The sequence below is a fragment of the Protopterus annectens genome, chromosome 10.part0, assembly GCF_019279795.1.
Source record: "Protopterus annectens isolate FY-2018-M chromosome 10.part0, PAN1.0, whole genome shotgun sequence".
NCBI classification, from domain to species: domain Eukaryota; kingdom Metazoa; phylum Chordata; order Ceratodontiformes; family Protopteridae; genus Protopterus; species Protopterus annectens.
Genome location: NC_056744.1, coordinates 1,663,530,746 through 1,663,556,918, shown reverse-complemented (window position 1 = coordinate 1,663,556,918; position 26,173 = coordinate 1,663,530,746). Strand labels below are relative to the sequence as shown.

General features: G+C 40.5%; 1 protein-coding gene across 1 annotated transcript in view; it reads left to right on the top strand.

Moving 5' to 3' along the window:
* Positions 1–26,173, top strand: part of LOC122813872 (zinc finger protein 26-like) — a 369,001-nt gene that overhangs the window by 98,187 nt on the left and 244,641 nt on the right. The window contains exon 3 of the mRNA XM_044086412.1: positions 1,136–1,480. Within this exon, the coding sequence (XP_043942347.1) occupies positions 1,136–1,480 (345 nt within the window). The remainder of the gene's footprint in view (positions 1–1,135; positions 1,481–26,173) is intronic.

The window sequence follows — 26,173 nt, the reverse complement described above, 5'->3', positions numbered from 1 at the left end:
AATCATTTTGTATCACATGTTCTCCAGACCAGAGACCAGTTGACATGCATACTGTTGTAGAACTGTTAGTCAACACTACAGGTATGCATGAGCCATTCAGCATCTCACAGCTGTTCTCTATCTATGTGGAACTACACAAGTTATTCTGTATTGTATGTATATGTTATTCAGCCCTGCCTTGTATCACATTTCTTGGTTGTATCCCTTTAGATGCACTTGACTGATTTTGCCTTGAGGATCTGTTTTTTAACCACATAGTATCTCTCATCTCCTCCTATCATAGTCTGACATGAGCAGTTCTACATCCGAGATGTCTTCCTCAACACCATAGGCCCACTTGCATCATGCTATATCATGGCTACTCCCATACTTCAAACATAGTCAACACAGTGACCCACTACAGAATTTACAGTTACTTTTGAATTAGAAATCATTAAAGGATTGTGGGATTGAACAGCAGCACAGATATTTTGGTGTTGCACGTTGAGATTTTTCTCACTGTAGAAGTTAACCTTGGATTCACCAGCAGTATATAGTTCTTTAAATATATTGTGTTCTACAAGAGTCCTTGATGTCACATGCATGGCCTTCATCTTTCACCAAAGTCACTGGTCTTCCTACCGGGATTACTGTCACTTTATGGTCTGGTACTTCTAGGAAGAAGGCCTGTCATAAGTTTTCATGAGAGACCATTTATTAAGTGGGGTCTATATTAGCGCAAAAGATGTTTTAAAAGATATACTGAAGTATCAGCCCAACAGGTACCTATTTCTACCATTCTTGACAATTTTTTTTTTTTACCTCTTCCTATCTTCATGTACGTAAATGTGAAGCCACCTCTCTCTGTAGACTCCTTCTGTATGTTGGGGCTTCAAATTTGTATGGTATATGCATTCCCAATTTTTCCATAGAGATTAGCCCTTTAGTCTGGTTGTTCATCTTCGCCTGCCAGCCATAAAGGTGGGTTTGATCCCAGCTCGAGGTCACCAGTGTTGGATAAAGTGGACTTTATTCTGTGTAATTGGGCTGGTATCTATCTGCTCATTCTATTGTGTATGGAAAAATGCATAGATTCAGGTGAAACTGTAATGTAAAACTATTCATTATAACCCTCTCTATGTTAATTATTTTCTAGGACGCTGCATTAAGTTTGGAACAATATATTAGACAAGAATTTGCAAAATTACATCAGTTTCTCCAAGACAAGGAACAGAATCTCATCCAGCAAGTTAAGGAGAAAGAAGCCAACATTCTAAAAGAAACTAAAGAAAGTCTTCAGAGTGTTAAACAAGATATTATTTCCTTCCCTGTGGTAGAACCTGACAGTGACTTGAAACTAAAAAATAAAGTAACAGAAGTGGATATTCTGGAAAAGATGGTACAACATGTTGAGTCCACTGAAAAAGATGTTATGGCCACTCAGAAGACATGTGATAGTAACTTGGAGCTCGGGCAGCAGGAGTTTGTTAGAATACTAAGAGTAAGTAGGCTATTCATTTTTGCTTATTATTAGTTTTTGTTTTGAAAATTAGAGTGACTTGTGGCAGTTAACATGAAGAAATTGTGTGTATGTAATATATATATATATATATATATATATATATATACACACACACACACACACACACACACACACATATAGTCAATATAAATATATTTATAGCTCTATATATATATATATATATATATATATGTATGTATGAGATGATAATATTTAGAAAAAAATAGTATAAGTCCCGGTCACTGTGGTCCAGGCCATTTAGGTGGGAAGATCAATGACTACCTTGGGACTTTTTCAGGAAACCATCATATGATACAAACAGAGGTAGGAGATCTAGTCATTATTTAAGCTGCCATTTCTGCATTGCTCAAATTTAGAAAATAAGCATAACGTCTTATAGTTGTTAATATCATGGGAGTAGTACAACTTTGTTTTAATTGTTGAGGCATGGGTGACATCATTATAATCAGTCTGAGTCTGTTGGACCTGGATTTGGAGGAGATATTCTGTTATTAGTCCATGAGAGCATACACTCAGTCCTTATTCTCATATATGATTTAAAAGAGGTCCTTATAAGTCAATATGGTAGTCCATGATGAAACTGTAACATTAGTTTGTTTGTGTCTTTCGGCTTTTCCTGGTTAGGGGTCACCACAGTGGAACTCCGGTCCGCTAATGATTGGCAGTTGATTTTTACGTACCGGCTTGCCAGGCCTGATGCACAACCTTTAACGAAAGTGCGCCCATTCACGCATGTTTCCATGCAGAAGACGCTCTAGCTGAGAATCGAACCGGACAGTGTCTTACTGTGAGGAGTGACGTGTTTCAAACTGGGATGGATGTTAATAAACACTAGGAATTCTTGGCCACACACCTTGAGTGTAAAACATAATTTCATAAGGAGATTTAAATTAGCCTAATGTACACGGGATGAGTTTCGTGCAGACACGGGACGTGCTAGGGAATTTTTAGAGATATTGTTTTCATGTCGATTTACTCAATGTGTGGAAGAAAATAAAAGGGGAGAGAAAATGATGGTTCTCATGGCCACTAGAGCAGAAGATCTTATTAAAGATTAAAGTGTGTTTTTTGTTTTGTTTTGTTTTGTTGGATCTTTTCTCCCCAGGCCTCCACTGAAAATGGACATATATCCAGTTGGACTTGCCCGGTCAACAAATGTTAAATAAATAAATAAATAAATAAATAAAGAAATAATAAATAAATATTAGGATGGGTGTGGCTATAACTCAGTAACATTTAATATTTCTATGAATTACTTGATTCGTAGCAACAGCAAGAAATATAATTTTTGACATTTTTAACTACGCAATGAATAATGCAAGGAAATCTCCAAAGTCCTTTGGAAAAGCATGATAATAAATAATAAACATGCTTGTAAGGCTTTAGGAAATAAATACAGTGGAACAGAGTGGAGGGGCAAAAATGCCAATAGACCATTACCAAGATGGTGAAGTTGGAAGTTATTTAAAGCTTTATAAAAAAAGAACCTTCATTTTCAGTTGTACAAGAAATATCCTAACAGCAAAAAATAAAGCTAAGTTTAAGTATTGACAAATTTCCAATATTTAATAAGAACTGGAGAAAAAAATGGTTTGAGAATAAGCTTTCTAATATCCATCCATCCACCTTCAACCCCTTTTCCCATTTTGCACATGAGGTCGGAGTGCCACTTCAGTAGTGACAATCATCTCGAGCTAAGGTTTACACCGCTGGGCGGCTAGCTCTGCCACAGTAGTTCATTTGTATCACTCACTCACACATACACTTTCACCTATGGCCAATTTATAATGTCCATTCCACCTACTGCATGTCTTTGGAATGTGGGAGGAAACCAGAGCACCTGGAGGAAACCCACATGACCACAGAGAGGACATGCAGTCTCCATACAGAAGGCACCCCAGATGAGAATCAAACCGGCAAACCTCTTGCTGTGAGGCAACAACATTAACCACTGCACCACTGCGGTCAACCCTTATCCCTTAGCTATGTCATGGAGACTAAAGCAAGCATTCTAATATGAAAAATAATTCCTACAGAAACATGAGAAATCTGATTACGGTTTTGATAAAGGATAATAGTACTGTAGCTAATTTAAAACATAACTGAGGAATTTAGTTGTTACTTTAATATTAAGGAAAAGATGGGGTGCTTATTGACAGTTTTGCAGACTGCTTGCATGATGTTGAAATGTACACCCAGCAATAGCTAAGACTAGCATTGGGAAATATCTGAGGAAGACGTAGAAACTTTTTTGTATGGGAGATGAAAGAATCCCAGCAGTTTTGATTAGAAAAATGTATCTCCTATGTTTCTTCATGTCTTGCATATTATTTTTAACAATCTACTCAGGACTACAATAGCATCATAATTACAGAAATAGTCTAACATCACATGAATATTATAAAAAAGAATCTATCTGACATAAATTTTAGGTCTACGAATTAGCTATCATAGCATCATAGGAGGTTACTAGGTTATTGGCCCTGAGGCCCTTATAAGCCTAGCCAAGAGTTTAGCCCATGTTTAGACAAATCAGCACCTGATGCCCCTGTCCAGCAAGGACACGGGTAGAATCCCAGGGGAATATTTTCTATTTCCCATCCAGTTATCCTGGTCGCACTTAAAAAGGGGTTAAGAGGTACTCTGCTTAATGTGGAGAGGGAGTCTATTCCATAGATGGGGGAGTCTCTGGGACACAGATCTGTCCCGCCAACAAGTCTTGTTGATGTCACAGACCAGGTTGAGGCCGCGCGTGCGGGTTACTTGGGTGGAACTTGACTTGCGGATATGCAGCAGTCCCATCAAGGTGGGGTCTGTGAACTCCTTGTATGCCAGACAGAGGTCACTTCTGAGGAGTCTGTATGAAACCGAGTAGAGGGATAGGGCTTTTTGCCTATCTGTGTATGGTAGATGTTTGAGGCCCTGGATTCTCCTGGTGAGGAACCTCTGTGGTCTCTCCAGCTGCTGCATGTTCTTTGCGAGGTACATGCCAAAAGGGGCATTGTAGTCGATAATGGGCCTTACAAGGGAAGAATACAGGGATGTTATGAACTCCTTGACCCTGGATAAGATGCCCTTAATTATGAGGTGGGCCATGTAGAAGGCTTTCCATATAACGGAAGCAACATGGTGGTCAAAAGTCAGGTTGCTATCAACTTGGGTGCCCAAATCCCTCACGACTGACTGAGTGCTTAGGATGTTGTTATTAATGTGATCATTTGTGGGGACTTCACTCACCTCAAAGGGGGTGATGATGCATTTTTTGGCATTGTCTGAGTGAGACCCTCTTGGAGGATGTCTACAGCACTAGGGGAATTGATGACAGCACCCAGCTTGCAGTCATCTGCAAATTTGGCCGGACATAAACCACTGGTTTTGGCCTGCACCTCATAAAGTGTATCCCAAATAACAGAGGCCCCAAGACCGAACCCTGAGGTATACCACTTGTTACAGGTCTACTGCTTGATGTGGCTTCCCCTTTTTGACTCCATGGGTTCTATCAATGAGCCAGTTTGCTACCCATCTGGTAACATGTGGATTGATGCCTAGCTGAGAGAGTTTATCTATTATGCCCTTGTGGGGAATAGTGTCAAAGGCTTTGGCCAGGTCAAGGTAGGGGGTGTGCATCTTCTTCCCCTTATCCACGGCTTTGGTGACTGTCTCAAAGAAGTCGACCAAATTTAGCAGACATGCCCTCCCCTTGACAAAGCTAAACTGTGTGGCATCAAGTGTTAGGAAGCTGCCAATGTCCTTTTTGATGAGGTCCATGATAATCCATTTAATGGCCTTGCAGAATAGGCTAGTTAGGCTGATGGGTCTATAATTTCCCAGATCGGTGGACACTCCACCTTTGTGTAAAGGGATGACAGTGGCTGTCCTCCACTCAGGTGGGATGAAGCCAGTACTCAGGCCTTGGTTGAATAGGGTGTCTAGTGGTGCTGCAGGTTCCTGCCTGAGTTCACGTAGGATGCAGCCTGGGATGTTCTCAGGTCCTGTGGAGGTGATATTTTTTGCCTTTGAGAGAGCAGTGATGTCCTGATGTTCTTCGTCTTCCCTTGCTGCAGTCCTGACAATTGGGTATAGTCCGCGTCCCAGTCGGCCCGAATACCAGAGTATAAGGCTGACGTCGGTCATGGCGCCTTAGACTGACGTCAGTACGTCAGGGTACTAATGCGCATGACCGACGCCATTTCCTCAGTCTTTTTTGCCGCATGGTCCGATGCAGAAGCAATTTTGCGAGTGCAGGTTGGCGTTCTGAGATTTTCCTAAACCGGAGTTTCAGACCGAATACAGAGTTGGCTAAGTAACCCCGTTAGAACATTTTGGTTTTTCTTGCCTCAGTATTTAACCGGATGTCAGAAAAGTGAATAACTGTATTTCTTGTGGGAAGCAGATACCGCATAGGGATTATCATACATTGTGTATACCTTGTTTAGGGCCTGAGCACGACGTTGTTGGTTGCCGCTCTTGTGCTAGATTTAACAAGCGCACTATTAAGAGGAGGCTTGATTGTGCTAGGTTAGTGTTTGGAAAGCGTTGCAATTATACCATGCCGTCGGATGCTCCGACGCCTGCTTCATCTAAGAAGCGCAAGGACAAAACAGTGAAGTCTAGGGGTGAGGACCCGGCAGTCCCGGACGTCGGGCCTTTCGAAGGCTCAGGGGAGCCAGAGGTTTTGCCAGGAGTCTCTATGGAGTCTCAGGCAGATACTTTACTGTTACAGGATGTGCCCTCTCAGGAGGTAGGCCAGGCTGAGGGGGCTTCTCAGGTAACTGTTCTTCCCTCTCTTCCCAAGGTAGTTAGGGCCTCTCCTTCTGTTGCCAAAGCTTCTTTTAGAGGAAGGCCAAGTTCAGTTTCTGTAGGGGCTTCTCCTAGCATTTCGGGCTCTGTGCCTAGGAAACATATGCTTAAAGTGGCAGAAGATTTGATTACTCTGATTAGGGGTTCTATGCCCCCACCTGATAAGAGGCCTAGGGTGGAACAGGAGTTTGATAGTTTTGAACAGTGTTCACAGGCTTCAGAGTCTTCTGTGGAAGACTTGCAAGAGTTTCCTACTTATTCTGATTCTGATGTGGATGATTCCACTCCTTCAGCTTCTCCTCCTGAGGATTTTTCATTTTCAGAGACTCTTCACTCCATGAGGGAGCACTTTAAATGGGAAGGCCAAGATTACTCTGACTCCAGAAAAAGGCTTAGGGAATTCTTGTTTTGCCCCAGCATAGGCCCTTAGCTATTCCTCCTGTGTTGAATGTGGTGGAGGATGTTTTTGCAGAGGCTTCTCTGAACCCTGATTCCTTGCCTCCTGCTCCTGTTAAGCCTGATAGGTATTATAGGGTGCCCGAAGCTCATAAGTATTTGTTTAAGAGTCCCAGGGCGGACCCAGAAACAGTTTCTCAGGGGCCTAAAGGTGTTAAAGCTTCTGTGGTTAAAAATCCTGTACCCTCTGATAAAGAGGCAAGGGCTTTGGAAAGGTGGGGTAAGAAAGTATATACTTCTTCCACTCTAGCCATGAGGGCGTTGAATTGTCAATTTCATATGCTGAAATATCAGAATTATCTCCTTTCACAATTGAAATCTAAGGTGGATGCTTTGGCGGAAGGTATTGAGTGTAAAGAATTGCTGGATTTGGTTCATGTGTCTGAACAAGTGGGTAAGCATTCTTTGCAGTGTGGTTTTGATGCTGTTCAGGCCTCCTCGAGGGTGGCTGCTACTAGTTCTGTTCTTCGCAGACATGCATGGTTGAAGGATCAGAATTTAGCTGAGCATGTTAAGACCAGGATTTTGGATGCTCCTTTACAGTCTGATGTGTTGTTTGGACCGCCTGTGGAAGCAGTTTTAAAGAAAATGGAGGACAAAGCTAAGTCTATGCAGACTGTTAAAGATTTTTGCAGGTGCAGCCTCCAAGTTTAGTAGAAATTGGCCTGCTAAGGGGTGGACATATCCTGCTTATGGTTCCCAGTCTAGGGGTAGGTCTAGACGTGGTAGGGGCAGGGCTCAAGGTCTCGCTTAGGCCTAGATCAGACAGTTCACCTGCTCAGACTTCTGGTGAGGGCAGGGGTCAGTCCTTTCGTAAGCAGAATCAATGACCTGCCTTTTCAGCTGCCAGTAGACTCTCGTCTGGCAGCTCCTTTGGGAGGAAGATTGTCTCTTTTCAAAGAAAATTGGGATTTAATCACTCAAGACAGATGGGTGCTGGATATCATTCATCACGGGTACAGATTTTATTTCCACACAATGCACATTTTCACAGGCATGCCAGATGTTCCTCCTCCACAAAGAAAAGAGGCTCACAAGCAAGTTTCTCAGTTACTCCAGATAGGGGCTATTCAGCCAGTCCCGGTGTCAGAAAGGGGCTTCGGATTTTATTCTCGCCTGTTCCTAGTACCAAAGAAGGGGAACACGTGGAGACCAATTTTGGATTTATCTATCCTCAACACTTATCTGGACATTCCCAAGTTCAAGATGTTGACGTTACAGCAACTGTTACCTCTGCTGGGCAAGGATCACTGGATGGTAACTTTGGATCTCAAGGAAGCTTACCTTCATGTGCCCATAAGGCTAAGTTGCAGAAAGTATTTGCGGTTTCGAACTGGAGATTTTCATTATCAGTTCTCTGCATTGCCCTTTGGCTTATCTACTGCGCCCAGAGTATTCACAAAGGTTCTGGCTCCAGTGATAGCTTACTTCAGGCTTCAAGGCATTCAAATTTATCCTTACTTGGACGACTGCCTGATTCTGGCTCAAGAAAAGGAACACCTTCTACAGCATCTGGAATATGTCATAGCAGTGCTAAGATGCCTAGGGTATTCTGTGAACGAAATAAAGTCCAGTCTAGTACCCTCTCAAGACATGTGCTTTCTGGGTGTGAGACTGAATACAGCAGCCCAGATGGCCTTTTTAACCCCGGACAAACAAAAGAGTCTGTCACTTTACTTCCATCAACTATCTCATCAGTCCGTGCTGACTGCAAGGACAGTCCTTCAAGCATTAGGGTTCATGGCATCTTGTATTCTGGTGCTTCCCAATGCCAAACTGCATATGAGGAAGCTGCAATGGTATCTCAAAAATGTATGGACACAGCACTGCCAAGATTTGGACACTGTCATTCAAATAATACCTTGCCTTCAAAACGAATTCTTGTGGTGGGCTCAGGAATGTCACCTAAACAAGGGACTCTCTGTGACCCGGCCAGAGGCGAGTCAGATTTTAACGACAGATGCCTCGGACACTGCTTGGGGAGCTCATCTAAATGGAAAGTGGATACAAGACAAGTGGCCTGCCAGACTACAGCATCTACATATCAACATGAAGGAGATGTTGGCAGTCCAGTTTGCATTGATGATGCGTTCAAGGAGTTACTTCTTCCAGGACAGGTGTTGATTCTGACAGACAACACAACTGTCATGTGGTACATCAACAAGCAGGGAACACATTCTTATCCTCTATGCAGGCAAGCAATGATTTTATGGGAGACTGCGTTAAGCCTGCAACTGACTCTTCAGGCAAGGTTTCTGCCAGGAGCACAGAACTCCCTAGCAGATGTATTAAGCAGACAAATCATGGATCCCCACGAGTGGAAACTGGATCTTCATGTATTTCAGACGTTGACAGTGTCATGGGGAACTCCAGACATAGACCTGTTCGCTTCTCCACTAAACCACCAGCTGCCAAAGTATTGCACAAAGGGGTTTCATCACACAGCTTGGAAAGTGGATGCTCTGTCTTTCAGTTGGAAAAACCTTCATGTCTATGCCTTTCCACCTCTACCTCTTCTTCCAAAGGTATTACTAAAGGTCAGACAGGACAGGCCAAGGATGATTTTGATAGCTCCAGATTGGCCTCGCAACACTGGTACTCCACTTCTAAGGAGTCTTGTAAAGAAGCCTCCATGGCCTTTACCTCTGATTCCTCATCTGTTATCTCAGAAGGACGGTCATCTGCTCAATGTCAAGCTTCAATCTCTTCATCTCACGGCTTGGCATATTCTGTGTTGAAGCATGGTAGGTCTCAGCTTCCTCAACAAGTTTTAAATGTGATTATGGAAGCTAGAAGGCCTAGTACTAGGAGAGTGTACGAGAAAAATGGAAGAGATTTTTATTTTGGAGTACAGCAAAGAATTTGGAGATTTCAGAGCCTAATTTGAGTGTGGCTCTTCAATATCTTACTGAATTATTGGACAAAGGTTTGTCTTTCTCTTCCATAAAGATTCATGCTGCAGCAATTTCAGCTCACTATGATTGTGACCCACCTTTGTTTTCGCATCCTTTGTTCAAGCAGTTTCTTAGAGGGGCAAAGAATATAAGACCCCACGTAGAGCTCCTACTCCTGCTTGGGATCTCAATTTTGTGTTGGAAAAACTTACTCTACAACCTTTTGAGCCTGCAGCTACTGCTGAATTGAAATATTTGTCATGGAAGACTGCTTTTCTGTTGGCTATTACTTGCAAACTTGGGTGCCCAAATCCCTCACGACTGACTGAGTGCTTAGGATGTTGTTATTAATGTGATCATTTGTGGGGACTTCACTCACCTCAAAGGGGTGATGATGCATTTTTGGCATTGTCTGAGTGAGACCCTCTGGGAGGATGTCTACAGCACTAGGGGAATTGATGACAGCACCCAGCTTGCAGTCATCTGCAAATTTGGCCGGACATAAACCACTGGTTTTGGCCTGCACCTCATAAAGTGTATCCCAAATAACAGAGGCCCCAAGACCGAACCCTGAGGTATACCACTTGTTACAGGTCTACTGCTTGATGTGGCTTCCCCTTTTTGACTCCATGGGTTCTATCAATGAGCCAGTTTGCTACCCATCTGGTAACATGTGGATTGATGCCTAGCTGAGAGAGTTTATCTATTATGCCCTTGTGGGAATAGTGTCAAAGGCTTTGGCCAGGTCAAGGTAGGGGGTGTGCATCTTCTTCCCCTTATCCACGGCTTTGGTGACTGTCTCAAAGAAGTCGACCAAATTTAGCAGACATGCCCTCCCCTTGACAAAGCTAAACTGTGTGGCATCAAGTGTTAGGAAGCTGCCAATGTCCTTTTTGATGAGGTCCATGATAATCCATTTAATGGCCTTGCAGAATAGGCTAGTTAGGCTGATGGGTCTATAATTTCCCAGATCGGTGGACACTCCACCTTTGTGTAAAGGGATGACAGTGGCTGTCCTCCACTCAGGTGGGATGAAGCCAGTACTCAGGCCTTGGTTGAATAGGGTGTCTAGTGGTGCTGCAGGTTCCTGCCTGAGTTCACGTAGGATGCAGCCTGGGATGTTCTCAGGTCCTGTGGAGGTGATATTTTTTGCCTTTGAGAGAGCAGTGATGTCCTGTTCCATAGTACTGGGGATGTCCTGATTTACTGATGGGGGAGGCAGAGGGGTAAAGTTTTCACTGAATCTGTCAGGCAGCAAGTTTGCTATATCTACGGCATTTGTATATGTAGTGTCCTTGACCACCAGTTCTGAACAGATCTTTGTGCTTCCTTTGAAGTTGCAGACATATGTGAAGAAGGCCTTATGACTGTCTCTAGTAGATGTGGCCAATTTGGACTCGAAGTTTGCTTTGCAGGATTTCACTAGTCCTCTTATTTGCTTGTTCAGGCTAAGGAGACATTGCTTCCAATTGGGCACCTGCTCCTTCTTTGTCTTGGACAGCAATTTTTTCCTTTTGTTATAGAGTTTAGTTATTGCAGATGTCCACCAGACAGGTTTACTCTTCCTTACAGAGGATCATTTAGTCCTGTCGGGTATGACTGATTCCATGCATCTATATAAATGCTCATATAGTGCTTTGGTGTAGTTTTGGATATTGGTGCTAGTTCCTACAGAGGGGGAGGGGGCTGTGAGATGTTTATACCATCCCTCAGAAAGCTGTAATCAGCTTTGGAGAAGTTTTGGGGGCTGGGGGTGATGGTAAGTGATTTGAAAGATGTCTAAATGACTTTCACTGTGGATTCATAAAAGGGAGATCTGCTTTAGTAAAATTCTGTTCAATTCATTGTTAAGTGCCCCTAGCGACACAGGTAGGGCTGTCTTGAAGTACCATTTTTAAGAGTTGGTTAAGGCATTTGATTCAGTAATGATTTAATTTATAAAGTTTAAGTATAATATCTATATTATCTGGTAGATAATGAACTGGCTTATTGATAGAACACAGTCACCAGTTATCATTAGTAGTTCATCAGATGGATTAAAAGTATATAGGAGGTATCACAAGGCTCTGTCCCGGGCCCATTATTTTGCTCAGCCAGTGCAGTAACAGTATATAGGGGGTACCAAGGGGCTCAGTTCTGGGCCCATTATTTTGCTCAGCCAGTGCAGTGACAATATATAGGGGGTACCACAGGGCTCAGTCTGGGGCCCATTATTTTGCCCAGCCAGTGCAATAACAGTATATAAGGGGTACCACAGGGCTCAGGCCGGGGCCCATTATTTTGCTCAGCTAGTGCAGTAACACTATATAGGGGGTACCATAAGGCTTGGTCCAGGCCCATTATTTTGCTCAGCCAGTGCAGTAACAGTATATAGGGGGGTACCATGGGTATTAGTCCTGGCTCTGTTATTATTTAGCATTGTTTTTTATTCTTTTCCAAGAAACAAATGTGCACATGACTGCACTATAGGTATTAATTGCTGCTAGTACCAAGGATTATAAGTATATAATCCCATACTTGAATAAAACTGCTAAGTGGGTATCGAATATTGGTATCTCCTTTATTATTAATACATGAACTTTGGAAAGATGTAACCAAGGGAAGTACTTATTTAGATGATCTGCCTTTAGAAAAGATCTTGGACCATGAAGACCTGGGTATAACAATCACCAATAATTGTCATTCTCAAAACACTTCAGCTTGATCATTAGTAATGCTTTGAGATCAATGTTTAAGAGTATTCCTGATAGAGATGTTGATAATCTGAAGAGATCCTTCATCAGGCCCATCTAAGGGTATAATATCTCATTTTATACATATACTTTTGGGCAGCTAAACAGATTGGAATAAGTGCAAAGAAAGTTTACAAAGAAAATAATTTCTCTTTCAAATGTAAATTCAGGAGAAAAATGTAAGAAAGCAAACCTTTACATAGTACATTAGACAATACAAAGGGAAAATAAGTTTCCCATTCAGGACCAAAATTAGTGTAGTACCTAATTGCTGTTGATCTAGAGATTTTTAACTGAAACAGAATATTCAGGTATAAGAATCTAAGTTTATCGATAAAGTTAAGTAGTTCCTATTTAATAAAACTCATTCCAATACTTTGGAAATGCTTATCAAATTAGGTATAAAATATAATAGTTTAGATTTGCTCAAACAGAATCTTGATAAATTGGTGAGTACACAAGTGTTCAATCCTAGTTTTAAGGAGTTTGTACTACTTGAAGGCCTCCGGGACAAAACACATATTTGTTTATTGCACTTCTTGAATCTGAGAATTCATATGGGCAGTCTGTTTTCAGTAGAGGCTCATGCAGAGAAGTTAGGTTACAGAAACTACAAAGGAAAAACATGCTAGAAATTGAAAAATATAAAGGAAAATCAGTGATAAAGTAGCACATAAGACTTTACACTCAGTAATAACTACTCACTGGGATGATGGCTGCCACAGTATTGATGTGTTTGGAGATGTACAGTGTCTAAGATAATTTTATAGAGAGTTCCAACTGGAATTACACTGGAGAAGGTTAACATGAACATGAAAGTACTGGGTGCATTTATGGGTGGTCAAACTATGGATGGTCGGATGCAGTTATGATTAAAATACCTCAGTCAGGTCAAGTGTTCCCTTAAGAAGTTTTTAAAGGAGCTAGTATTTTTGTTTTCTTAGATGAGATGACAAATTGTTCCAGGCTTTGGAGATGGTGATGTAGAAATGTGGGTCAAAATGGTGGTTGATAGAGTGGTGTATATTTGTTTGAGGTTTGTGTGAGGATTGAAAAAGGATATTATGATTGTTTTAGTGTGTGGTGTGATAGGCATCTGTCAGGGCTGTATAGAATTGAATGAGCTACTGTAAGAGTTGAGCAAAAGATTTTTTTTAAGGTTCGAGTCCTTTATTAGTCAATAGACATAAGCATGGACACATTGTAGGGGAGTGTTTAGACATGAAACAGGAGACTGTTTGGTAAACACACATGTTTATTTGTAAAGGAGGCGTTTAAGTTGCTAATAATGGGTAAGTAGTATAATATAGTTAGGATGTAGAAGGAAGCAAGTGTGTTTGAAACTTCTTGGTGCAATATAAGAAGATTTAAGGATGAATTTGTTTATAGCCAAATCGGTGTGGTTGTTAGATTTCAATTGAGTGCAAGGTAAGTCCTAAGAGTTTGAAATTAAGCAGTTGGGTGTGGTTATCATCTGGAACTTGGGCATTTGTGGGGTTTGAGTTTGATCAGGATGGAAGCACATAAGCCTTTTTTAATGAAGTTTTGTTTCAGTCTTGAGTTGAGAATTCAGTTTTGATCTGAGGTGGCTGCATTCTGGTGAGTTTATTTTTATTATATTTTATTTAGTATATATTTTATATATTATTTAGTTATTTGATATAAAACAGGATTGTTTATTCTCTGTATTTTGTTACTTTTGCTGGATGATAAAATATGGGCATTGCATTGACAAATATAGTAAATATTAATGGTCAAAGGACAAAGTTTTGGGGTGCATACAGTATACAGGGCGGCTGGGTGAGATCTAGTTGCAAGATATTACTTGCCAGATTACATTCAGGGAAACCTGCTAACTTTATTTATAAGGAGCTTATGGCTGATCGTATCAACGTTTTTCTGGCAGGTTAAGAAAAATGGCATCATCTGAGTAGATATCATTGAGCTGTGATGTAAACTGATTTGTGAAGTTAAGGAATGCTGTTTCTTTACCACAGCCAGATTGGAAATCATGTTGACAGTCAGATAAGAGTTTCAGTTTAGGAAGCTGTTAAAACAGTTAATGATAGACATACTTTATGAGGATTTTTGAAAACGTTAGTATTGAAATAGGTTGTTATTACTCAAGCTTATTTGAGGGGCCTCCTTTATGGAGTTGAATTAAGTGGATGGTTTTCAAGATAGTGGTACACAGTTTTCTTTAATGGATTCATTTATTAGAGTTCACTCTGGGGAAGGCAGTTACATCTGGTCTGAGATAGAGGAGGATGATTTCAGTGTCTGTAGTGTTTTACAGATTATGATTTACAGGTTTAGTTGTAGGTTTAACCTTATTCTCTTGAGTCTAGAGATGGGTGTTTATTCCTGGTAGTGTATTGGTTGAATTCTTTTGGTAGGTAGCAGGAGTAGGTTTTGTGTAGTCATCGGCTGCTGAACTATGTTTAATAAATTGCAAAATGTTCTTGTGACTGATGGTAATCATCAGGAAATGGGGTAATCATCAGGAAATGGGTGGGTATCAAGAGGTTGGAGGTTGCAATACCTTTTGGGGCTGTTAAAGTAGGGTACTTACTGAGAAACAAATATAGCAGTATGTCTTGCTTTTTATTATGATGAATTGGGTACTGAGTTGCTTATGTAATGCAAGATGGTTAGGAAGAGGTGAGGTCTTGTACTTGATGCCGATTGGCATAATGTTTCTTTATTATTTTTAAAACACAGAGTAATCCAGTGTTTTAATCCCTTTTGTTCTAATGGCTTCTAGGCTGTTACAAATGTTGAGAAATTAGTTGTGCATATATTGTACAGTATGTTCTAGGTCTAAGGTTCAGAGAGGCCTCCAGTTATCTGATTTTAGTATTGACATGGAGGTGATGATGGCATTTTTGACATCATATTTTCTTGTGCTATTCTCAGCTTTTTGAGTTTTAGAACATGCAGATACTGGTGAATGACTGTCTAATGTGCTTGAGTGAATCTCAGAGATAGAGAAATTATCAGGATTGCATGTGATGAACCTATCCAGGATACTGCATTTTCCTGAGATCCTATCAGAAGTACTGGTAATTTGCATAATTTTTGAGCAGCTGAAATGATGGTATAGAGAATTGGTGTAGCTTTCACATGCTTGGTGCTAGTCAGTGTTGACGTTGCCAGGAAGTGGAGTGGCAGTTCACTTGTTACATTGTATACTAATCCAGGAAGTATTGGTGCTTTAGGGAATATAGTGATAGTCAGTGAATAGTTTTCTAGCAGGGCTGAGCTTGAGATAGATAAGGATGGCGTTAGAAGGAATCCTAGTAGGTGCGTGAAGATGGAAAGGCAGACATGTCAGACCGAAGGGTTTTGTTGTAGAAATGGGAGTTGTTATAATGGGCCTGGTTACTGGTTATGAAAGTAATGTGTGTGTGTGTGTGTGTGGGGGGGGGGGGGTACAGAGTTGCCTTGGTAGGTGTTGAATGTTAAATGTATGTAAATTTTGTGTGTGTGTGAGAATATTGCAGGTTGTAAATAAAGTGATAGTTAAGAAAAGTCCATCTATGCATGAATGACTCGCATACAGCTTCCATATTAACCCCCTGAATCACTACCACCATTGATTGAGTTTAATAGGCAAGAAGGGAAGTGGATGTAGATTTTCCAGACCTTTCTTCAAACACACACTACATGCACACCTTAGAACAGTTAAGATTGGGCAGTGACTCTAGGTGGTAGGAGGAAACTGGAGCACCTGGAATAAACTCGTGCAAGCATGCAGAGGGCATTCATACTCTACACACAGGTCATCCCTGATAATAATCTAACCAGAAAACTTGTTGCTGTGAGGTGACAATGTTACTAGCTGTACTGCACAGTCTATAAGTATTGAGTATTCTGAGCATGCTGTTATTACTGTGTGTTTTCAGTGTAAATAGCAACGTATTATTTTCTTTTTGTAGTAGTTACAAAGATGATTTATTAACGATAGTTGATTGCACATTTTAGACAGCTGGCAAGTTATTTTCGCATCTATATCACCTGATTGAAAGTTTAGGTTAGCGAATACCTAAACGTCAACCTGGTAATATCGAAAAATTAAAACAGCGAATGGCCAATTTATGGTAGGGAATGAATTCTCTCAGCCGCAAAAAAAAAAAATTTAAACCAAAATAAAGTGCCCCTCCACACCCCCCTAAATAAATATGCCAACTCAGAGATCGCTCTACAGTGGGGAAAGGGGCAAAATCCGCATAACGGCCAAGGGAATTGTTTCCCTGCATTAAATCGGCTGTTCGCATTTTTTTGCTTTCGCTATTACCAGATCGATGTTTAGGTATTCGCTAACCTAAACATTCGATCAAGTAATAGGAACCCGTTATTTTCCACAGAGTAATTGCTTAATTTTGAATTCCTCTTTCATTTGTTCAGTCTTGGGATTTTCAGAAATATTGCATGTATAAATGAATGTGCCTATATATTTTCCTGACAAGTAACTGAAAAAATCATTATATTACACAGATTTTTTTTTATTTTATTTATATTTTTGACATTTTTTAAATAGGAAAGTATGACTAGGCCAGAAGGTGCCCATTTTCAGCAGAGGCCCGGGGGAGAAAATCTCCACAATCACAATATTTCAAAAATCAAGTACAGATATTTTAAATCGCAAAGTGTCATGTTGTAGTACAAAACATAAGAGTGAAAGAATGTTGTAATGAGAAAACTTAGAATGCATGTTCCATAGCAGAGTGCAATGAAAATAACAGGCGTTGAAGAGAATATGTGAGGAAAAACTCATTTACAAAGATTAGTATGTGATAAATAAGACCAGAGATAGTTCTAAGATATTTAAAGCGGTATTAGAGATAACTTGATTAGAGACAGTGAGGTGAAATTGAGTGATGTCTTATATGAGAGAGGTGGTCATATGGTTATAGAAGGAAGACGGATAGAGAGAAGGAGATTATAAGATGATTGTAGGGCAGGGAGTCTTCAGGTAGGTTAGGGGAGTAAGGAGGAAAGACAGAGAGGAAAGGTCTGCAGAGATTAATTTAATTCGGTAAGGTAGTGGGGAAATCAAAAAGGAGTGGAGTAGGAAACTGTAGATGGTAGTGAAGTGTGACCTAGGTTGAAGAGGGTGAGTGAAGTGTAGTGAGTAAGTTCAGCTAGGATTGGCACAGGAGCAGTTTCAATATTTTGTAAAAGTATTATTTTATGGAGCATTTAAAGGTACATAGGTTAGAAATGGTTCTAGTGGTTAGAGGTAAGGAGTTCCATGTTTTTGTTACTGAGTGTGAGTATAGGCTTTGCCCGGGGGATTTATTTGTTTCACTTATGGTGAGAAGTTGTTTGTCGTCTGATTTAAAAGTTCTTTTTGGAAAGTGCATGTTAATTAAAGGGTAAGAGCTGGGCAGGCTAATGGTTTGTGTATGATTTTATGTATTGTTATAAGTTGAATGTAGGAGAGATTGAGGGGGAGTTCCAGACAGCTAAGGGTATGCAGAGCATTGCAGTGATGGGTAAGGGATGAATTAGTAGCAAACAGTCAATTTTGTTGTAGCAGCTTTCGAGTTTGTTTTTTATGAAAGATTGTAAATTATGTTAGAACTGGTGCTCCATAGAGTAGGGAGGACAAAAGATAGGTGTTGGCTAGAGTATTTTTTTGTGGGTGTGCTCAGAAAATGTCCGTTTCAGTATAACATTCCTAATTTTTGATGCAGTTTCTTGATAATAATGATGCTGAAATATTTATTGTATTTTAAGGAAATTGTTTGATTAATTAATTGATTAATTATATGGGTGTGGAGAATGCATCAGCTTGTTTTAAATATGGAGTGTTGTAATGTCAGACTCTGAAGAAGCCAGGTTGCTGGTGAAAGCATATGCTGTACAGAGTTGGAATAAATTCTTTGTGTTTCAGTACTGGAGCCTTCATTCATTTCTCACAGTGGTTCGATATTAAGAGTCGTATGCATGTTGAATCAATGTGCCTTCACAAGAAGATGAATGTAGCTTTTTGATAAAAATATTGAACAGTAGAGGGCCAAGAATGGATCCTTGTGGGACTCCTGTGGAAATGTGGAGCTGGGTCCTTACCATTTTACAGCATTTTGCCTGTTGGCAAGGTAATTAGAGAACCACTGAATAGATGGAGATGCTAGACCCAGGATGGAGAGTTGCTCAAGGAGTTTACTATGAGAGACCATGTGAAAGTTTTTTGATAGATCTAGAAATACTGCAGTTACAAGTTTATTAGAGTTGTGGGCCTTATTAACACTGTCTGTAAATGATAGTAATGCAGTAGAGGTGCTGTGGTCTGGCCAAAATCCACATTATGTATTGGTGATTAGCTTATTTTTAAGAGATAGTAGAGAAGTTGTTGATGGATACATCTTTCAAGGATTTTAGAAGGGGAGACAGGATGGCTAATGGACAGAAATGTTAAGTATCAGTGGAATTACCTCTTTATGTAATGGGGTAATATGTGCCATTTTCCAAAAGTTAGGGACAGAAGATTCTGTTACTGATCTGTTAATAAGAATGCTGATTGGGTATGCTATTGCACCTGCAGCTAGATTTGGGTATTCTAGGGGAAGGTTGTCAGCTGAGGAGGAACAAGGTTTTAGTTTATGTAAAAGATTTTTATGACTGTTACAGAAACTGGTTGAAAGGCAAAGTCGGTGGAGTTGTTTGCATGTGTATTGGAGAGCTTGTCATTGCAGAACTGTGTCTATCATTTATTCATTACACAGTGATGAACAACTGTTAAACACAGCATATTTCACTGAAATGTGATAAAACTGAGATCTGACCCAAATAAAATATTAGGAAACATCATGAATTTGAGATATGTTAGGAGTAGACTCCCAGGGTCCTTACTTGTTTGGTTGTGATATCCACATTAACGTAACTAACTCTGATGTTGTAATGCCTTGCAATTTTAGCTGTCTGTTTCGGCAGTGATGCTGTTCATTATTTATTTAGTGGGATTCTTCACCAATGAATGCATTTGAAAACTGCTTGAATTATTTCATTCATCTTTGTTAAAATAATTTGAATCCATTTAACTTCAGGACAGATCTGTACTGTTTTTGGCATTATTATATGAACAGCTGCAGCTGAAATTAGTTGAAGAAATGGCTCCAAATTGAAATCTAAGCATTGGAACTTATTGAAATGGGAAGGCTGTGTTTGGCACAGGAAGCATTTCTTCAAAGCTTTGGGAACAGTAACACTAGGTTCCATTTTTCTGTGTTGTACACAACAACTGACTAGTGAACGTATCATGAGATCACACCAGACTACATCCTCTCTGTCTCTGCTCTCCCTGGATCATCCATTTTTTTCCTTGTGTAACAGTTCAGTGCCACTTAATAGCTTATGGAAGCAGCACTTACGGAATTTACAGTGCAAACTTCCTGAGCTCCATAGTGAATGAGTAAATATTAATCCTTGACTGTTTCACCTTTGGTTACAGCACAATTACATGTTCTTTCTGAACCATAGTAATAATGTTGCTAGTCAATCACATGTTCTTTCTGAACTAGTTACACACACACACACACACACACACACATATATATATATATATATATATATATATATATATATATATATATATATATATATATATAGTATGTGTATGTGTATTACATAAATGCATGGATGCTATAAGGGTGTACAGCTTTAATACATATACACAAGTACATATATCCTTAATATTTGTAAACATACACACCCACACATACATAATATGTATGTAAGTTGTGTATATACACATGGATGCGTAATGAATTAAATGTCTTGTACTACTGGTTTAGGGAATGAGTTTCATTATAAATGGTAAAGCCACTTGTCATGAATGAAGTTTCCTAATCCTACTGTGTAATTTTTTTTTTATTATGCAAGTTGGGCTGTCACATATTCCATTCATTCATTGTTTTTCCACATGTTACAGTATTAGTTTCCAGTGATACGAGTGGGGTATATGAATTGCTTAAATTTTTGCTACACTGGGTTTTAGGCAGTTTGCATAGATGTGCATGAAAGCAGAGTGTCATGAATGGCTTTGAATTCAAGTTACGATTTTGATATGACAGTTGATTTAACTGACATAGTTTTGGTAAAGGTTGTGATCTTTGCTATGTTTGTATTTAAATGTAGTCCAGCTTAGATAGGTAGAATGTAATCCTTCCATTTATTCCCAGACTTGTCTGTGAAAAGTACTCATGGAGTTCTATGGAGCAGTTAGACTCTTTCTGCTTGTCCCCCCCCCATACGTTCTTCCCTATTTTCTTTCAGTTCAGAATGACCCCTTCACCAGTATTACGCCCCCCGCCTCTTCTGGTCTGGGCTGAAAAGAGCACCAGATTCTGTTGCTTCTGCTTATATTCTAACCCACATCATTTTCTTCTTGATTGCTTCCAGCAGCATGTTGTCCTGTTCCTTGTATATTCTTCAACTGCATATGCTACTCAAATTTTTATCACTCTCCCACCCTGGAGCTGTTGTGTTTTTAAACTCAACTGTCTTTCTAGTTGCTTGACCCTTATGTTAATTTGACCACATATCTCCTTTCCTCTCCCCTTTCATGGCTGTTGTGTGTAAGCACAAAATTATAATTTTGTGAAGTCTTTCCCCTTCAACTATTTACATTTTATTGGCCACTGTATTCCATAGAATCAGAATACGAAGTGCCCATGCACTTCCAACCTATCTTGCTTTTTTAAAATTAGTGGCTCTCCATTAAGATAGCTAAAGCTTAGTGCAATATTTGTCAGAATGGAAGGAGATGGCCAACAGATGACACTGCTTTGCAATGGATGGTCTGCACCTTTCCCCTCTAGGCTTTTGATAATTAGCTAAAACATTGTCTTCCCCCGTAGTGCCTTTTTTAGGCAATACCAAACTGAAAGTATTTCCAACGTAGCAAATCAATACCAAAAAAATCTAAAGGTATTACTGCTCAATGCTAGGAGTCTAAAAACAATTTTCCACTCCCTAGAAGCTCTCTTTACCCTAGAGAATGCTGATGCTGTGCAGTCAATGGGACATGGTTTAAAGCCACAGGAACACACCAACAGTGCAAGGTTATAATGCCTTCCATACATTTAGACCAGCTACTACACAGACAGTGACTAAAGGTGGAGGTGTCTCAATTTACATTAAAAATTAAAGGCTGGTCGAACAGGAAGATGCACTTGAGCTTCTCCATGTTCAAATCAATATAGCCAAAATCCAGTACCACTTTCTTGCAAGCTGTAGATCCCCCTCTATGACCCCGGAAACCCATACCATGTATTTAAATTTATTGGAAGCAGTCACCATCCAACCCAATAACATATTGGTGGGCAACTTTAATTACCCCACTATTAACTGGAAATCCTGTATGACACCAAACATGCAGACACAAAGATTCCTGGATTTTGTAAACACAAATGCCCTGGATCAGATTGTCAGTACACCAACCAGGGGTGCTACCATACTGGATCGGGTCCTCAGTAATATGGGAGAATGCTGTACACCCTCCCCCCAACGTAATGTGTTTCCTGGTAACCTCAGACCACAAAATGGCCTCCTTTTTGAGGTAAAAATAAAATTTGGACACCCAGCTAACCCTGGAATATTCAGAAACTACTATAAGGCTAACTTCTTGCTATTAAGTGATAACCTGGCAAAATTTCAAGCCCCCATGCACCCTGAGAACACTGCTGCCAATGCAGAACTGTTCACAGAAACACTATAAAAGCATGTTAATGGCTGCATAGAGGCAACTGTAGCCACCAGGAAGAATTACAGAGTGAACTCAAAGAACAAGCCACTCTGGTAGAATCACAAAATTAGCAGGCTGTATACCAGAAAGAAGAAAATCATGGAAAGAATTAGGAGGTGCAGCACCCAGCAGGATAAAAGCACCCTCTTCAAACTAACCAAACAACTCAAAGGACAAATAAAGTCTAACAAAGCCAAATTTGACGTAAATTTGGCCTCTTAGACCAAGGACAACTACAAAGCATTCTTTAGCTCTGTCGTAACCTCAAAGGCAATACACAATTGTGTGCAGAACTCATTGTAAATGGAGCCACCTATACCGAACCAGAAGATATAGCAAACCTCCTGTCTGATAAATTCAGCTCCAACATTACCCCTCTCTCCCCCCTCAACCTTCCCTCAGGAAATTACATCAGATATAACTCCTCTGCTATCACTAAGGAACAGGATTTTAATGCTCTTTCTAAGGCCAAGAACACTGCATCAGTGGGCCCAGATAATATCCCAGGATGCCTTCTAAATAGCGTGAAACAAGACCTCTCAGGCCTTCTTGAATTGCTGTTTAACTGTAGCCTTCAAACAGGCTTTGTGCCTTATGAATGGAGAGTAGCAACAGTCATCTCTCTGCACAAAGGTGGATCAACTACAAACCCTGGAAACTGCAGACACATAAGTCTCATACACAAAGTCATGGAAAGAATTATCATGGAAATGTTCAGTAATGATTTAGTAAACCTCAGGACGCTGGTTCCAATGCAATTTGGTTTAGTTAAGGGAAGGTTATGCCTAGTCAACCTGGTGGACTTCTTTGAGAAGGTCACCAAAGCAATAGATAAGTGCAGAATGGTTCACACTGCCTACCTTGACCTGGCCAAGGCATTTGACACAATAACCCACTCAGGCATTGTTGAAATACTCAAGAGGTTAGGTACAAACCCGTATGTCACCCATTGGATAGCCAACAGCCTGACAGACAGTACCCAGGCAGTTAGAATTGGGGAGTCCACCTATATCTACAAAGAGACCAGTCACAAATGGAGTCCCTCAGGGATCTATCCTGGTACCTCTTGTTTTTGTCATTTACTTCTCTGAAGTCGAGGCCAATATCAGTGGTCTCTGGCTGACTAAATTTGTAGATGATTGTCAATTAGGAGCTGTCATTGAATCCCACACTGACAGACAATGTTCACTGGGAAGGTCTGACACAGACAAACTGGTGTCAGAGCCATGGACTAAAACTGAATGCCAAGAAATGCTTAATATTATCCTTTGGGAAGTCATTCACCCATGGTAACTATCATATTGACAACACACCCCTTAGTAACACACACAGACAGTAATCTAGCCTTTGACCATCTTGTGTCTACAGTGGTGAGGAAATCATTCTATGTTGCGCAACTTATAAACAAAGGTATGGCATCTAGGTCCAAGGGATTCATTGTTCCACTGTATTCGGCATTGATCAAACCTATCATTGAGCACAATGCCCCCTTTAGTATGTACCTAGCCAAGCATATCCAACAATTCGAATGTCCACAGAAATGCATCACTAAGAGTATGGGGCATAAGTAACACATCCTCTGCAGACCGCCTGAAGACCCTATTGCTGTATTCTGTCTTCTACAGGCTGTTGACGGGAGATTTATTCCTGGCATACAGGGCGTTGTCAGACCCCACTCTGATGGACCTCCTGCATATCTGCAAGACAGACAGCACCAGAATTACTTGTTGTAAAGACTTAAACTTTGCCTGTAATATAAATAGGACCTGCTGTGGAGGTACACGTATGTATCACAGATACTACCTCATCTCTGGAACAGGCTCCCTATTCATGTGATGCAGAGTTCTTCCCTAACCCAATTCAAGTGTACCTTAGATATTTGGATGTAGAACAGGAAATTCATCCCTGGTTTGGCACCTGTCTCTAAAGGACAAAGGCAACCTATAAATGTTACATGTCCCAAGCCCCTACTTACACTTATTAAGGGTACCAGAACTTGTCAGAGATTTGGGATGCATGGCTAGGCATAAAAAGGCCCTTTTGGTTGTTGTCCTCATAGGTTCATAAGTGTTTACTAGTCTGTTTTTAAGTTATAACCTGGGCCTAAAAAGCAAAGACAACACAGAATACAAAGACATAGATAACATGAAATAACATGACAAATAGGTTTCCAAGATTGTAGTTCCAGCAGATAGGATACTTGCAAACAGAATAAGTAAAAATAGGTTGAGAATAGTATACAATAACAATTTACACTATATTCTGTTCACGCAAGGCAAAGGAGATTTATTTGAAAGGTGGATTTGTTTTATGATCTACAAAGCTATGTGCTTGTGTCTCAGTAGTATGTAGTTAGTTTCAGTTGTTTGTTCAGTATGTTACATTAAGGCAGATAATACAAAATGATACTAAGTTTTGAAGCACAAAATGCAATTATGCAAGTCTGAAACATTATAGGAAGATTATCTATTCTGTCATCAAAGATGTTGATTCCCCCCATGTCAGATACGTTTGAGATAAGTAGAGTACTGGACCTAGGGCAGACCCTGCAGTACTACATTAGTCACTTTCTGATATTTCTCTCACCATGACCCTCAGTATTCTATCATTTAACCGTGTACATGTCCATTTTCCTCATTGTGGTTCCCACCCCCAGTCCCTCCAGTTTTCCTGTCCGCTTCCTTTCTGGGACTCAAAGAGCTTGTGGAAGTCGAGGTAGATTGCAGCTGCTGGTAGTTACCCATAGTGTTCTCTTTTAAGCCAGTCAAATAACTGGATTAGATTTAATTGGCATCTCCCTCTGGCTTTGAGCACATATTGGTTGCTGTTCTGTGGATTGTTATCCTCTAGTCACGGCCGACCTTAGGCATAGGCGAACTAGGCGGTCGCCTAGGGTGCCATAAAGGCCGGCCTTGTAAAGGGCGCAATTTTTTACTTTTTTTTTTTTTTTTAATTAATTTAGTGTTTTCTTTCTTCTCGGCGCCTGCTTGAGGGCACCGGAACTGCAGAGTAAAGGGGGTTGGTGAGCGCCCTCCCACTAATACAGCATTGCGGTTTTAGCGTTTTTTTCCTTTAAGGGGAATCATGCGTACACACGCCAACGTCTAAGTAAATTCATTTTGCAGGCGCGCAAAATGTAATTAGTTTTGTTAAGAGGGGTTTAAGTTCGTGCGTGCTTGGCATTCACTGATTTTCATGCATTTAAAAAATTGAAAGAAATGACTGGAGTGGCTTTTGTGGGAGTAACCTACAAATGGGCGTGGCTCAAGTAGGGGCGTTACTTGAGAATGGTGTGGGTGGGGCTTAAGGGGCGCCACAGCACTACTTCGCCAAGGGCGCCATTTCAGCTAAGGCCGGCCCTGCTTCTAGTAATGCTACAAGCCTTCTCAGTATTTTCTCCATGACTTTCCCTGACACTGGTATTAAGCTAACAGGCCATTTGCTCCCTGTAATTCTTCTGGCCTATTGTACAAGGCTACCACAGTTGCTGTTTCCAGTTCTCTGTTACTTTTGTGTTCGCCAGTAATATGTTGAAGGTCTTTTGCCATGTTTTTAGACTCCAGGAAACAGCTCATGTATTAATTTTGTGTTATCATCCCTAATGAAGCCATTTATCTTTATATGGAAACGTCTTTCCACTGTACTCCATGTTGTGCTGTGATTCCCTCCCAGCATGGCATTATCCCAATTATTTTCCTTTGGGAAGACTGAAGCATGGTATTCTTTCACTAACCTTTCTTTAGTCATTGTTTGGTCTGGTCACTTTTTGCCTCCAATCCTTCTTTTTGGCATGTACTTAAAAAGCCCATGCCACCTTTCACAAACCATTTTTCTGACTTTATTTCAACTTTAGCTTTGCTGCCTTTCTATATTTGGCTTCTTGCTTGCCTCCTTGTTCTGTGCCCCCCCCCCCCCATCTTCTCAGCTCTTCCTTTCCACTTCTTGTATGCCTATGTTTTGCCCTTACATTCCTATGCAGCCACATTGGCCTTCTGTTTTTACCACCTCACATTTTTGT